The sequence below is a fragment of the Salvelinus fontinalis genome, chromosome 15 (assembly GCF_029448725.1).
Source record: "Salvelinus fontinalis isolate EN_2023a chromosome 15, ASM2944872v1, whole genome shotgun sequence".
Lineage (NCBI taxonomy): Eukaryota > Metazoa > Chordata > Actinopteri > Salmoniformes > Salmonidae > Salvelinus > Salvelinus fontinalis.
Window position 1 is genome coordinate 30881181 of NC_074679.1, and position 15957 is coordinate 30897137.

The 15957-nt window shown below is 41.1% G+C and overlaps 1 protein-coding gene across 1 annotated transcript; it reads left to right on the top strand.

The window, feature by feature from the left end:
* The first annotated feature begins 476 nt into the window (after window positions 1-476).
* On the top strand, window positions 477-5613 carry si:dkey-229e3.2 (uncharacterized). Its single transcript, XM_055863388.1, has 6 exons — window positions 477-534; window positions 1398-1605; window positions 1775-1923; window positions 2040-2193; window positions 5028-5108; window positions 5234-5613. Exons 2-6 carry the CDS (start codon window positions 1411-1413, stop codon window positions 5372-5374), a joined length of 720 nt encoding a protein of 239 aa, XP_055719363.1. The 5' UTR covers window positions 477-534; window positions 1398-1410; the 3' UTR covers window positions 5375-5613.
* The last annotated feature ends 10344 nt before the right edge of the window (window positions 5614-15957 follow it).

A 15957-nucleotide genomic window follows, 5' to 3' on the forward strand; every position in this document is an offset into this window, starting at 1 on the left:
AAATATTGTTCTTCATACTGTCTATCAACAAAACCTGAAAAAAAAGCCTAATCATGTCAGTCTTGTCAGTCTGTCTGTGAGCAACTGTGTGTACTGTTACTACTAATTGACCGTAGGGTTTTGATTTTAACCATGTGGATGGATATACATATTTCCTCCCAAGTAATTGTTCTCATTATGTCAAACCATAAGAGTAGAGTCAGGCTGTGTATTTCTCTCCCAATGTCTCAGGGCAAACGGAATCAAATGAAATAAAATACATGTTTACTCACAGTAAATGTCCTTGACTGCTTTACCAACTTGAGGCCAACACATTATTCATCACCAGTCATTTTAAATAATATATAGTATCTCCCTATGGAGGGTCAAATGTTAATGTTGGGCCTGTCTAGTAATTTCTTGACAATCAATTCTTACTTTGTCAAGTAGGCCAAAGTTACACAACTGTGGCTCAAACACACATCTTAGAATTTAGGGCGCCCTCTGTCGGTTTCAGTTGCGTCTAGATTTTCGCTGTCAATGCACCTGCGTCAGGTAAGGTTAGCTCTGGGCTCCTACGCAATCTCTTCGTCATCGGGGTGGATCCAAAACAGTGGGAAGTAGTGCCGCGTTCAGAAGAACTGGGAACTCGGAAAAAATACGATGTTAAATCATGACGTCATTGATTTTCAGGTCGGAAAAGTCGGAGTTGTATAGGCCCGAGTTCCATAGTTGGAATTTGGTTTGATGACCGTTCAAATCGTGTTTTTCCAGTCGAGCTCGTTTTGTTTTCAGAGTTCCCAGTTGTTTGAAACCCACTGAAGTCGGAAGTCGACGATTTCCGAGTTCCGAGCTCACAGTTCTTCTGAACGCGGCATAGGCTATTGTTTATTATCACCTTCCGGATTCTTAGAAACTTCCCCTGTTACAGACGCGCCACCGGTAAGGAATATTTACCCTGTTTAGAGGTCTCTCAGCTAAAGACTTCATAGGATCTAACGGTGTAGACCTATCCGATACACTATATCGTGGGTGTACTGTAATCCTAATGTACGTAATATGGTTATTTCAAATGAGTTCAGTCTATCAACAGGTTAGCATTATGTGTAGGTTGTGTTTCTTGTTTTATTAATCAGGTTTGTATAATTATCGTTTTAATTTGCACACATGTATGTTTTTTGTGGCTATCATTACACTAATTCACTTCATGTCGTGGTTCTATCCTCTATTACATGTTGCACCGTATTATTTAAGTGTATGGGCTGCACAGGAAATCATAACAATAGAGAGAGGGAAGTCACTGATGGCCTACTTATCACAGCATTGCCTGATCAGTCCAGAAGTTGGGGGCGTCTGTGGATGTGGACGGACGGATAAATTGTCATTTCTTCCATTATCTAATCCTTGTCCTAAAACAGGCTTATCCGTTCAATGGAGGAACCATTATTTTTTGCTTGCGGGGATTTCGTCGACTGGTCTGTCCAAACTGCTTGGGAACAGAATGACGCCGAGGTGGACAGTGCGTTTGGAGACTGGAGTTCTGCCTGTAATGGCAACAAGTCGGATGCAGTTGAAAGATCTTCATCTCTGTCTTCACCCATGGACATCTCTAAACTCTCAACAAAGGTGAGAGTGCACCAATCTTTTTGATCATTCCAAGTTTACTTTACTTAAGAGGAAATTATTACCTGTGAATTGTGATCTAAATAGGAGCTGTCTTAATTGTCATTTTCCTAATGTAGGCTAATATATAAACAATGTACAAATATGATATGTGATATATTTTTCTATACAGCTGGAGAATGGCGATGTGAAGAAATCATCTGTAGTTTTCCAGGAGTGCTTCCAGGTCTTGGGTGAATCTAAAGAGACCAACTGTACTGTACGATCTCTGTCCCAGCTGCTAGAAAACACACAGCCTTTTCAACCAACAGCTACAATATGGTGTCTAATTTATCCTTTTTTTTTTACTGTAACTAAAGACATGCCTCTGTATATGTATGAAGCTTCACTTCTGTGTTCCATGAGGTTGTAGCTGACTCCTCTTCTCTCTTGCTTAGTGACTGTGGCAGCTTGTGGAGCCATCTGGTGGCTGAGCCCAGCAGGCTGAGGCTGTCAGAGCCAAAGCCCAGCTTACACTGCCACAGCCACAGCAGAATGGTTTCTGCCCTCAGAATCACACCCTCAAATTGCACCTCTGACCAGGTGAGATGGGTAGGTGGGGAATGGGGTCCTTAAAATGAATACACCCAGCCTAGTTGGATGAATGTCTTTACCTTTTGTGAAAAAAATTGTGGGGTATTAATTGGAAATACGATAGTCAGGTCCAAAATAATTGGCACCGTTGATAAAAATTAGCAAAAAAATCTGAGCTATATTGTATCCGGCCCAAAAATAGAAAATTATAGTATTTTATACTAATACAATTGCTGGGAGAAAGAGATTTTCTTTCCTCTTAAGGATCGGACTCTTTTTTTCAATTGTTGCCTAAAATGACATACCCAACTCTAACTGCCTGTAGCTCTGGCCCTGAAGCAAGGATATGCATATTCTTGGTACCATTTCAAAGGAAACACTTTGAAGTTTGTGGAAAAGTGAAAGGTATGTAGAAGAATATAACACATTAGATCTGGTAAAAGATAATACAATCTTTGAAATGCAAGAGAAAGGCCATAATGTATTACTCCAGCCCAGGTGCAATTTAGATTTTGGCCATTAGATGGCAGCAGTGTATGTGCAAAGTTTCAGACTGATCCAATGAACAATTGTATTTCTGTTAAAAATTTGGTATCAAGACTGCCCAAATGTACCTAATTTGTTTATTAATAACTTTTCATGTTCAAAACTTTGCACTCTCTTCAAACAATAGCATGGTATTCTTTCACTGGAATACCTACTGTAAATTGGACAGATTTACAAGAATTTAAGCTTTCTGCCAATATCATGTCCTGGGAAATGTTCTTGTTACTTACAACCTCATGCTAATTGCATTAGTTTACATTATATCAACCGTCCCGCAGGGGACCCAATAATCCTGAAGAAGTTTTAACAAGTAATAAAAATAGAAACTCTCAAAACGATAGGGGTAAATATTATTGGCATCCCTGTTTTCAATACTCCCCTCCCCTTGTAAACTTAAATGGTAATCTCTATTCTATTATCTATATTTCTATGATTTCAATTGGTTTCCTATGGAGGATTGACTGAAAACAACAGATATTCCCATTCAAGTCAACATTATCTGATGTGTGGGCCTCCAACCATCTTTATGGTACCATTTGAAAGTTGAAATTTCAATTTGATTCCCATATATCAGCCAAACATGACACCCACCCTGTATTCAAGAGCATGTTGTGTTTCAACCAATGGCGGTATGTTCCCCAATGCTGGAAGGGGGGCCTGAGTAAAAAAGCTTTGGAACCCCTGCGCTAGATGATGCTCCAAGACTCCACACTGGAGGAAATATATTTGCCAAGTCGTCTGCCTCGTGTTCTGCATAGACAATGCAGTGCCTTCAGAAAGTAGTTATACCCCTTGAATTAGTCCACATTTTGTTGTGTTACTGCCTGAATTCAAAATGTATTAAAAATATATATATATTCTCTCACCCATCTACACACAATAACCCATAATGACAAAGTGAAAATGAAATAGAAGTATTCACATCCCTGAGTCAATACATGTTAGAATCACATTTGGCAGCGATTACAGCTGTGAGTCTTTCTGGGTAAGTCTCTAGGAGCTTTGCACACCTGTATTGTACAATATTTGCAAATTATTTTATTTTCAAGCTCTTTCAAGTTGGTTGTTAACAGCCATTTTCATGTCTTGCCGTGGATTTCCAAGTTGATTTTAAGTCACAACTGTAACTAGGCCACTCAGGAACATTCAATGTCATCTTGGTAAGCAACTCCAGTGTATATTTGACCTTGTGTTTTAGGTTATTGTCCTGCTGAAAGATGAATTTGTCTCCCAGTGTCTGTTGGAAAGCAGACTGAACCAGGTTTTCCTCTAGGATTTTGACTGTGCTTAGCTATATTCTGTTTATTTCTAGCCTAAAAAAATCCCTCCAGTTCTTGCCAATAACAAGCATACCCATAACATGATGCAGCCACCACCATGCTTGAAAATATGAACAATGGTACTTGGTGATATGCATTGTTGGATTTAGCCCAAACATAATGCTTTGTATTTAGGACATGAAGGTAATTTCTTTGTCACATTTATTGCAGTTTTACTTTAGTGCCTTATTGCAAATAGGTTGCATGTTTTTGAATATTTGTATTCTTTACAGGCTTTCTTCTTTTCACTCTGTCATTTAGGTTAGTATTGTGGAGTAACTACAATGTTGTTGATCCATCATCAGTTTTCTCCTATCACAGCCATTAAACTGTAACTCTTTTAAAGTCACCATTGGCCTCATGGTGAAATCCCTGAGCTGTTTCTTTCCTTTGTAGTGACTGATTGTATTGATACACCGTCCAAAGTGTAATTAAAAACTTCACCATGCTCAAAGGGATATTCAGTGTCTGCCCCCCCCCCCCCCCTCATCTACCAATGGGTACCCTTCTTTGTGAGGCATTGGAAAACCTCCCTGGTCTTTGTGGTTGGATCTGTGTTTGAAATTCACTGTTTGACCGAGGGGCCTTACATATAATTGTATGTGTGGCGTACAGAAATGACGTAGTCATAAAAAAAATCATGTTGAACATTATTATTGGCCACAGAGTGAGCCCGTGCAACCTATTATGTGACTTGTTAAGCAAATCTTTACTCTTAAACTATTTTAAGCTTGTCATAGCAAAGGGGTTGAGTAATTATTGACTCAAGACATTTCAGCTTTTATTTTGTCATTAATTTGTAAACCTTTCTAAAAACATAATTCCACTTTTACATTATGGGATATTGTTTGTACTACAGTGACACAGTCTAATCCATTTAAATACTGGCTGTAACACAACAAAAAATGGAAAAAGTCAAGGGGTGTTAATACTTTCTGAAGACACTGTATATCAGGGTTCTATATCTGTGGTCTTTCCCTTCCATAGTGTGAGTCAGTCTTTTTGGAAGATCATGAAGAAACTACAGAGACTTCTTGCCCCCCTGCTGCTGCTCTCATCAAAACCAAGGTGTGTGTGTTGGGGGGGAAGCTTCTCCTTTTTAGGAAGTGGGCAGCACTGGGCGTCTTTCTACTCTTATTGGCAGGGAGCACACCTGTAACCTCACCTCTGGCCTTACTCTCATCTCCACTCAGCTGCTGGCGCACTCCTCCTGCCATGGTGACACCCCAGCTTTCCTCTACCAAATCTCCCAGCAGTGGCTGACTCAATGCAGCATCCACCTGCAGCCTCAGCACCACAAGAAGCCTCCTGCACTGAACTTTGGAGAAGGATAAGATGAAGATGCTGCTTAGCATAGCCCTACTGAACTGTTGTAGATGGGTGAAACGGGTTGGGTTGTTACCCGGGTGAGAACAAAGTATACATTTTTCGCAACATTTTATTTATACAGATTGTAAAGAAAATACATTCTATGATATTGTATATTTAGTTTGCAGGCGTGTTCCTGGTTTTATATATACTATTTTGATATGGAGTGCAGTTACAGTGACACTATAAAATGTTCTTATAGATGTATTGAGTTATTTATTCAGTGTAACAGCTGTTTTATACCACTATTGTCAAGAGCAGAGGGAACAATGCAATTCTTTGGAAGACTTTGGAAGTCACAGTCACAGCACTCCACTAGAGGGCATACTGGCTTCCTCATAAGTCCCAACCCCCATTTTGCAAACATACAGTGCATTCAGAAAGTATTCAGACCCCTTGACTTTTTCCACATTTTGTTACGTTACAGCCTTATTCTGGAATTGATTACACTTTTTTTTATCAGTCTACACACACTACCCCATAATGACAAAGCGAAAACAGGTTTTTAGAATTGTTGGCAAAGGTATTAAAAACAGAAATACCTTATTTACATAAGTATTCAAAACAAAAAATCAAATCAAACTTTATTTGTCACATGCACCGACTACAACATGTGTAGACCTTCAGACCATGCACCTCAAAACAATGAATACCTCAAGAAACAAGCTTTGTCCATATATTTTGTTTTGTAGAATACCAATCTCAGTCCCAGTCTCACTGTAGAAACCTGGCTTGCGATGAAGGGCAGTGCATGGTCCAAAAAAAAAGTAATTGGGTGTGTCTTCCCACTGTGGATACATTTTTATGGAAATTTGGATTGCTTGTGCTTGAACTATTTATGGCATCACATTATTGGTGTCCTCCACTTCTTAATATTTCCTTAGTTCGGTCCTCTGTTTTTCTTTACCTCCCTTAATACTCAAAACCATAGACATGTTTCATGTCATTGGCAATTTTGTAAGTAAGACTGCACGGTATCATGGAGCTAATCAGCACAAATCAGTATAACAGAGAGGTTATTACATGTATACAACTGCATCTCAGACAGTTCTCTTCCATTTCAACCACCAGGATTTGCGTTTCCAGACAGAGAAAACAAGGGGTTAGTGGAGGTGCACACTCCTCCCACATGTCACTTGTTTGGCTGGCGGGTTGAGTCTATGAATAGAATTGAAATACTGAGAGAAAAAACATCACCTTTTTACAAGTAGGCCCCTCCTACATGACAAGCCCTACACTACATGACAAGCCCTACACTTCCCTCCCCCTCTCTCTCTCTCTCTCTCTCTCTCTCTCTCTCGCTCTCGCTCTCTCTCTCTCTCTCTCTCTCTCTCTCTCTCTCTCTCTCTCTCTCTCTCTCTCTCTCTCTCTCTCTCTCTCGCTCTCTCTCGCTCTCGCGCTCTCTCTCTCTCTCTCTCGCTCTCTCTCTCTCGCTCTCGCGCTCTCTCTCTCTCTCTCTCTCTCGCTCTCTCTCTCGCTCTCGCTCTCTCTCTCGCTCTCGCTCTCTCTCTCGCTCTCGCTCTCTCTCTCGCTCTCGCTCTCTCGCTCTCTCGCTCTCCACTATCTCCTCTCAGCTAGTGCACTAGCGGGATGTCAGAGTGAATTTAGATTACATTTCGTTGCAGTGCAGTGGTGGGAAAAAGGCAAAGGGACATGGAGGAAGGAAGGATGATCCTGGGTTGTATTGTGCCTTATATGTCACACACACAGAAGAAGGCATGGGCGCATTGGACCATCTTTTTTTGGGGTGAGATGGTCAAAATAAATGAATAATAATACAAATAGTTGACTTTTTTTAGGGGCAATGGCAGATGGCCTTTGGGCCTGTAAAGATTATGACTTTTGTGCAATTTCTCTATTGTCATATTAATAAATTTGAGCATTTGCCTGATCTGTGGACAACGGCCAGTCCCCCCTACCAAGATAGGCCTGCCCGGTTTTCTGATTGGCTGAGGTGGCGCAAAATTTATGTTCAAAGTCAAACGCACATCAGCAAAGAGACCTTGCTCTGACTCTTGTCATTAGTCAGCCCAGATCATGGCTCGTAAAAACCGGAAAGGTAGTGCCGAAAAAAGTTAAGAGACCAAAAAAAGGCTAGAGGCCACAGCTGCTTAATGGATGAAATTAACCAACTCCAAGGGGTTTCCATCAAATTGACTTGTTGCGGATAAAAGGCTGTGCGTGATGATGTAGTGCACAAAATAATACCCTTTTCATTGCATTTTCAACTTTACTGTTGATTTTCTCACAAACAACGTGAGTTATATAGTGAGTGTTCCCACTGGTATTGGCACGTGTGCTCTAGCCAACAGCTCGCAGACACTGTGCGAGTAGGCCAATAGCCTATGGATGAGATTATTATGGACAAGATTATTTCTATTTGTCAAATGGCAGCCAAGCATCGATGATCATGTCACCAGAATAAGACCCTTTATGTTTATTGGAAAGGAGCACATCACCTTGCGCTTTTCACCACCCTGTGAAGTTCATAATTTATACTGAACTAAAATATAAACGCAACATGTAAAGTGTTGGTCCCATGTTTCATGAGCTGAAATAAAAGATACCCGAAATGTTCCATTCACACTAAAAGTTTATTTCTCTTATCTTTTGTGCACAAATTTGTTTACATCCGTTAGTGAGCATTTCTCCTTTGCCAAGATAATCCATCCACCTGACAGGTGTGGCATATCAAGAAGCTGATTAAACAGCATTACACAGGCGCACCTTCTGCTGGGGACAATAAAAGGCCACTTTTATGTGCAGTTTTGTCACACAACACAATGCCACAGATGTTTTGAGGGAGAGTGCAATTGGCATGCTGACTGCAGGAATGTCCACCAGAGCTGTTGCCAGAAAATGTAATGTTAATTTCTCTTCCATAAACTGCCTCCTATGTCGTTTTAGAGAATTTGGCTGTACGTCCAACCGACCTCACAACCGCAGACCGCGTGTATGGCGTCATGTGGGTGAGCGGTTTGCTGATGTCAACATTGTGAACAGAGTGCCCCATGGTGGCGGTGGGGTTATGCTATGGGCAAGCATATGCTACGGACAACAAACACAATTGCATTTTATCGATAGCAATTTGAATGCACAGAGATACCGTGACGAAATTCTGAGGCCCATTTTTTTCAGTTATCAGTATTCCTAGTCATGTGAAATCCAGAGATTAGGGCCATATGAATTTATTTAAATTGACTATGTTACTTATATGAACTGTAACTCAGTAAAATCTTTGAAATTGTTGCATGTTGCATTTATATTTTTGTTCAGTATAATAGCTATTAATACTTAGGAGTGACAGGCAGACAGACAGAGTGATAGAGAAGAACAAGAAGAAGCACAGACAGACAGAGTGACAGCAGAGATGATGCAGAGGAAAACTGCACAACAGGGAGGCAAAAAAGGCACTGTATATATGGTGTCAGCGGTAATGTGGGCTGTTGAGTCTCAAATGCCAGGGCCTAATTTTTGTCCCAGTCCGCCACTGGAGGAAGCCGCTCACTGCTCAGCTGGATGGATATATTTGCTAACTTTCCTTATTGTAACTCAAATACTACATTTCTACAGAACTATTTTAAGTCTTTAAGGCATTATTTTTTAAAGGGAAAAGTGGTTGAACAAGGAACATCCTTTGATTATACAGAATAACTCAATATTATCACGTCTCAGGATAAGACCCAGATGCAGACAGTTCGAATAAAACATTTATTATAAAACGGGGCAGGCAAACGACAGGTCTTGGGCAGGCAGAGGTCGGTAGTCCAAGGCAGAGTCCGTAAGGTACAGAGAGGCAGGCAGGCTCAGGGTCAGGGCAGGCAGAGGTCAGTAATCCAGGGCAGTGTCAAAAGGTACAGAACGGCAGGCAGGCTCATGGCAGGCAGAATGATCAAAACCAGCATAACTAGAAAACGGGCTCAAGAAAACAGGAGTACGAAAAACACACTGGTAGGCTTGACGGGACAAGACGAACTGGCAACAGGCAAACAGAGAACACAGATATAAATGCACAGGGGAATATGGGCGACACCTGGAGGAAGGTGGAGGCAAGCACAAAGACAGGTGACACATCAGGGTGTGACACAGACTTTACAAGTACAGTGCTGATCAAGAGAAGTAGAATTGGAATAATTAGATTAAATGCAAAGATAATGTACAATTTTAAGAAGAGGTATTATATAACAAGACAAGCTCTACAAGTAGTGCATATTTTTCTTGCATTCTACTAACTGCCTCAAAAAGGGAATATTCTGTTCACAGTAGATACACAAGTCTTCGTCACCTGAATAAAACCATTGTAGTATGACAAAAATACTATCCACATTGTAAAAAATATATATTGTCATTTACAATTCTTAACCGGACCAAGCCAGGTTATCCTGATGATGTTCAGATCCTTAACAACCAGGTCATGACCCCTGATGTGAACCCCATGTATCACGAGCTGACCAGGATCTCCATAATGTGGTCCAGATCATTGAGGTCGGTCAGACACGGCTGTAATGTGCTGACCGAGATATAACCTGAGCACATCTTTAGTCCCTCGTTCCCCCAGGAGACCATCCCGCTGGCCCATCAGCACAGGTAGCCGGCCCAGGTAGAGGGGAGATCAGAGTAGTACATGGAGGTGTCCTTGTCCTCAAAGATGCCATCCGGGGAAAGGTCCGTGAGGCAGCCCAGGGAGTTTGGCGTCTTGCTCTTAGAAGAGCAAAGGGGTGCCAAGGGGCTTTGGATCTGGGGTGTCCAGAAGAGCTGTCCTGAGAGGGAGATGTAGGAAATATGGTGCGGTGAGGAGACACCCAGTCCGTTTCCTTCAGCACACCCTGGGTAGGTGACTGGCCCGTCCTCCTCCCAAATACTGTCACAGAGCGGGGAATCATGGTGGACATCATTAAAAGGCAAGTCTGAGAGGCCAGGTATGTGGGCAGGTGCATCAGGGGAGAGTGACTGGGACTACCTACAGACTACCTGGCCCTTCCCTCTGCATGTCCTGTTGAATCTGCCTCAAGGTATTCACCAGCAGCACTGAGCGGTGCAGGCTGAGTTCCACTCCTGTTTAACTGTGCTGTGGCTTGTCCAGGCACAGGCTGAGCACCAGCTGGCACTGCTGCAGGTGAGGCAGGTAAGAATCCCCACCCTGAACCTGGACCTCAGCCTTCTCTGGCCCATAGACCGTAAGTCCATCTGCCTCATTACAGCTCCGCTTCCACTTCACGACCCAACATGAATCTAGACAGGAAGGATATCTATCACTTTCATTGATCAACATTTAAGTATGAAATGTACATCTATAGTCCTGTCTTCATACGGTTTTAAATATAGTTTGTGATATAAGGCTCTTTCTTGTTCAGTGAGTTGATAGGCTACTATATTAGCACTCGCTGTTTACAGTGATCTAAACCACTGTATTTATGAATTTGTTCATGTGTAAGAACTACTAAATATGAGCTTGAGTTTAGATTGAATGATGCATCTAGATTTTTTTGTTCATCATTTACAAAGACAATTTATTCAGTGTTGACACTACTCTGGTAAGCAAGTTAGGCCCAAAAACAGATTTTCACTAAGTCAAATTAATTTCTTGTGTTAGAGGTTTCATGATGCTTGTATCAAAACCAAAGTAGATAATTTTAAGATTGGTCTATACATCAGTTGGGGTCTGTATAAGCTTCAATATGAGGTCCTAAACCTAGCATGAAAGTGCATCCTTGTAGCTGTGTCTTCGGATATGTTTAGCCAATGGCTATGGGGTAAGTTGAGCCAATGGCAAGTTGAGCAAATTGAAGTGTTTTTTTCCCAGGCGTAATGCAAGGCATTATTGCTCAGATATGAGATAACAACAGTGCCTATGTTAAAAGTATAAAATTACAAAGTGTTTGTTAGGTGTTTAAACCTGTGTTAAGATGCTTACAATTATTAAAATACAAAAATGTGATTTTGATTGTGTTGAATTGTGTTTGGGAATTAAAGATATGGTAGTGGGGTAGTGGTAAAATTTTATTCAGTACAGAAATTTGTAGGCTGCTTAACTTACCCTGTTCCGCAGCTCAACTTACCCCATACCCGGGGTAAGTTGTGCCAAGAGACCACTTTTTGTTGGACAACCTATGTTTTCAAAACTGAAACGTTTAAATTAACTCTGATTATTTCCAAGAATACACAACATCCTAAAATACAGTGGGGCTGTACTTCACTGTACTTGGCTCAACTTACCCAACTTTCCCCTAGGCTACTGGACCTGTATTATGGAGCTACTTAATTTGATAGCACGGTGCACTTAATCAAACTCCCTCAATATTATAATAGTCAGTGGGCGGTCTTAACCACTCACAGGGCTGGGAAATGTGCAACACATTCTCTAGGATTGGAACTTTTTACATGCGTTGAAATACACTGTATCCAGTCTACTACGTAGTGGTTCTCTGAGTGCAAACCAGACTTGTGCTACTGTTATAATGGTGGTTGTATCAGGAATCAAGGTAAGACCCAGATGCAGAAACGTCGAATTGACAATGGTTTAACATTCCAACAGGGGCAGGCAATAAGACAAGTCAAGGCAGGAAGAGGTCAGTTAACCAGAGGTGGGGCAAAGGTACCAGACGGCAGGCAGGCTCAGAGTAGGCAGAGGTCAACAATCCAGAGGTGGGGCAAAGGTACAGGTTAGCAGGCAGGCAGGCTCAAGGTCAGGGGCAGGCGGGCGGGCTCAGAGTCACGACAGGCAAGAGTCAAAAACCAGGAGGGTGAGAAAAAGAGAGACTGGGAAAAGCAGGAGCTGAGAACAAAAACGCTGGTTGACCTGACAAACTGGCAACAGACAAACAGAGAACACAGGTATAAATACACAGGGGATAATGGGGAAGATAGGCAACACCTGAAGGGGGCTGGAAACAATCACAAGGACAGGCGAAACAGATCAGGGTGTGACAGGTTGTAACAACGTTTGGGGCAAATCCAACATAACAAATCACTGAGTAGTACCACTTTGTATTTTCAAGCATGGCGGTGGCTGCATCGTGTTATGGGTATGCTTATCATCAGCAAGGACTAGGGAGTTAATTAAGATTTTTTTTTAAACATAATAGAGCAAAGCACAGACAAAATCCTAGAGGAAAAATGGGTTCAGTCTGCTTTCCAACAGACGCAGGCGGACAAATTCACCTTTCAGCAGGACAACAAGGCCAAATATACACTGGAGTTGCTTACCAAGATGACATTGAATTTTCCTGAGTGGCCTAGTTACAGTTGTGACTTAAATCGGCCTGAATATCTATGGCAAAACTTGAAAATGGCTGTCCAACAATTATCATCAACCAACTTGACAAAGCTTGAAGAATAATGGGCAAATATTGTACAATCCAGGTATGCAAAGCTCTTAGAGACTTATCCAAAAACACTCACAGCTGCCAAAGTTAATTCTAACATGACTCGGGTATTGAATACTTATCGAATCAAGATATATTAGTGTTATATTTTTCCTAAAAATGTAAAATAAATCATACATTTTCTTACACTTTGACAATATATATATATTTTTTACCTTTATTTAACTAGGCATGTCAGTGAAGAACAAGTTCTAATTTTCAATGATGGCCTAGGAACAGTGGGTTAAATGCCTTGTTCAGGGGCAGAATGACAGATTTTTACCTTTTCAGCTCGGGGATTCGATCTTGCAAACTTTCCGTTTCTAGTCCAACACTCTAACCAGTAGGCTACCTGCCACCCCAATTACAGAGTACTGTGTGGGGATCGTTGACAAAAAAAGGACATTTAAATACATTTTTCTCCCACTTGAACATAACAAAATGTGTAAAAAGTCAAGGGGTGTAAATACTTTCTGAAGGCACTCATACAATGTAACATAAATGTTCCTTATGAGCAAATAACTATTGTGGTCGACGGGACCATGAACAGCCATGTAAGGACAAAGGCCTATTGTAATTGTGAAGGTGAAATGTACATGATAACCTTGAAGGAGAGGAATTAATAGGAACATACTTTGAGATAAATGTGTTTTTGTATGTTTCAATATGATTTAGTCATTTCAATGACTATTTGTAAGAATATGCCATCAATAACTAAAATCTAAGGAGGACCCAGTGTTGATATTTTTTGTCGTCACTAACTTACTGTACAAATTATGTAGTTTCAAATCATTTGTAAAGAAGTGTAATGTTGGTCTCATGGAAAATCATTTCTTGAGCACTACAGATAGTGCATTCGCAAAGTATTCAGACCCCTTCCCTTTTTCCACAATTTGTTATGTTACAGCCTTATTCTAAAATTGATTGAATAAAATAAAAACACCATGACACAGCAAAAACAGGTTTAGACATTTCAAAAAACAGAAATACCATATTGACATAAGTATTCAGACCCATTGCTATGAGACTCAAAATTGAGCTCAAGCACATCTGTTTCCATTGATCATCATTGAGATGTTTCTACAGCTTGATTGGAGTCCACCTGTGGTAAATTCAATTGATTGGACATGATTTGGAAAGGCACACACCTGTCTATATAAGGTCCCACAGTTGACAGTGCATGTCAGAGCAAAAACAAAGCCAGGTCGAAGGAATTATCCGTAGAGCTCCGAAACAGGATTGTGTCGAGGCACAAATCTGGGGAAGGTTACAAAAAAATGTCTGCAGCAATGAAGGTCCCCAAGAACACAGTGGCCTCCATCATTCTTAAATGGAAGAAGTTTGGAACTACCAAGACTCTTCCTAGAGCTGGCCGCCTGGCCAAACTGAGCAATCGGGGGAGAAGAGCCTTGGTCAGGGAGGTGACCAAGAACCTGATGGTCACTCTGACAGAGCTCTAGAGTTCCTCTGTGGAGATGGGAGAACCTTCCAAAAGGACAACCATCTCCGCTGCACTCCACCAATCAGGCCTTTATGGTAGTGGCCAGATGAAAGCCACTACTCAGTAAAAGGCACGACAGCCCGCTTGGAGTTTGTCAATAGGCACCTAAAGGACTCTTAGACCATGAGAAACAAGATTCTCTGGTCTGATTAAACCAATTTAGAACTCTTTGGCCTGAAGGCCAAGCATCATGTCTGGAGGAAACCTGGCACCATCCCTATGGTGAAGCATGGTGGTGGCAGCATCATGCTGTGGGAATGTTTTTAACCAGCAGGGACTGGGATTTAGGGAAGATGAATAGAGGGAATGATGAACGGAGCAGAGTACAGAGAGATTCTCGATGAAGATCTGCTCCAGAGCACTCTGGACCTCAGACTGGGGCGAAGGTTCCCCTTCCAACAGGACAACAACCCTAGGCACACAACCAAGACAATGCAGGAGTGGCTTCGGGACAAGTCTCTGAATGTCCTCAAGTGGCCCAGCCAGAGCCCGGACTTGAACCCAATCGAACATCTCTGGAGACCTGAAAATAGCTGTACAGCAACACTCCCCATCCAACCTGACAGCGCTTTAGAGGGTCTGCAGAGAAGAATGGGAGAAACTCCCCAAACACAGGTGTGCCAAGCTTGCAGCGTCATACCCAGGCATAAGACTCCAGTCTGTAATCTCTGCCAAAGGTGCTTTAACAAAGTACTGAGTAAAGGTTCTGAATATTTATGTCAATGTGATATTTCTGGATTTTTTTACAAACATTTCTAAAAACCTATTTTTGCTTTGTCATTATGGGGTATTGTGTGTAGATTTAATCCATTTTAGAATAAGGCTGTAAGGTAACAAAATGTAGAAAAAGTCAAGGGGTCTGAATACGTTCCGAAAGCACTGTATGCCATAAAAATCAAGTGGTATTTGCATGTGAAAATATTATGGTGTGCATTTGCTCTATTGTTTACATTTTTGTTGTTTGTCCACTGATTGGTATGCACATTGGACATCTTAGTGTCTTTCACCAACTTCACATCAAACACAATACCTTGAACTTAGTTTACCTTTAAAACCTCTACGGGATTGGTGTCCCCCCGCGGGACGGTTGAGCTAACATAGGCTAATGTGAATAGCATGAGGTTGTAAGTAACAAAAAAAAATCCCAGGATATAGACATATCTGATATGGGCAGAAAGCTAAAATTCTTGTTAATCCAACTACTGTCCAATTTACACTAGCTATTACAGTGAAAAAATACCATACTATTGTTTGAGTGCGCACAATTATGAACTTTAAAATGTATTAATAAACCAATTAGGCCCATTTGGGCAGTCTTGATACAACATTTTGAACATGTTCATTGGATCTGTCTAAAACGTTGCTCATACACTACTGCCGTCTAGTGGCCAAATTATATGTTGCACATGTGCTGGAATAATACATTATGGCCTTTCTCTTCCATTTCAAAGATGGTACAAAAAAATTTAAATGCATTTTTTCCCTTTGTGTTATTCTCCTACATTCATTTCACATTTCCACAAACTTCAAAGTGTTTACTTTCAAATGGTATCAAGAAAATGCATATCCTTGCTTCAGGCAGTTAAGATTTGGATATGTCATTTTAAGCAAAAATTGAAAAAAAGGGTTGATCCTTAAACTAACGGATACATTTTATCTAATTAAAAAAGAAAATAAATGACAA

Coding starts and splice junctions, on each gene's coding strand:
- si:dkey-229e3.2 (XM_055863388.1), top strand. CDS start 1,411: ATGGAGGAACCATTATTTTTTGCTTGCGGGGATTTCGTCGACTGGTCT. Junction 2,194..5,027: donor CCTCTGACCAGGTGAGATGG/GTAGGTGGGGAA, acceptor TCCCTTCCATAG/TGTGAGTCAGTCTTTTTGGA. Junction 5,109..5,233: donor CTGCTCTCATCAAAACCAAG/GTGTGTGTGTTG, acceptor ATCTCCACTCAG/CTGCTGGCGCACTCCTCCTG.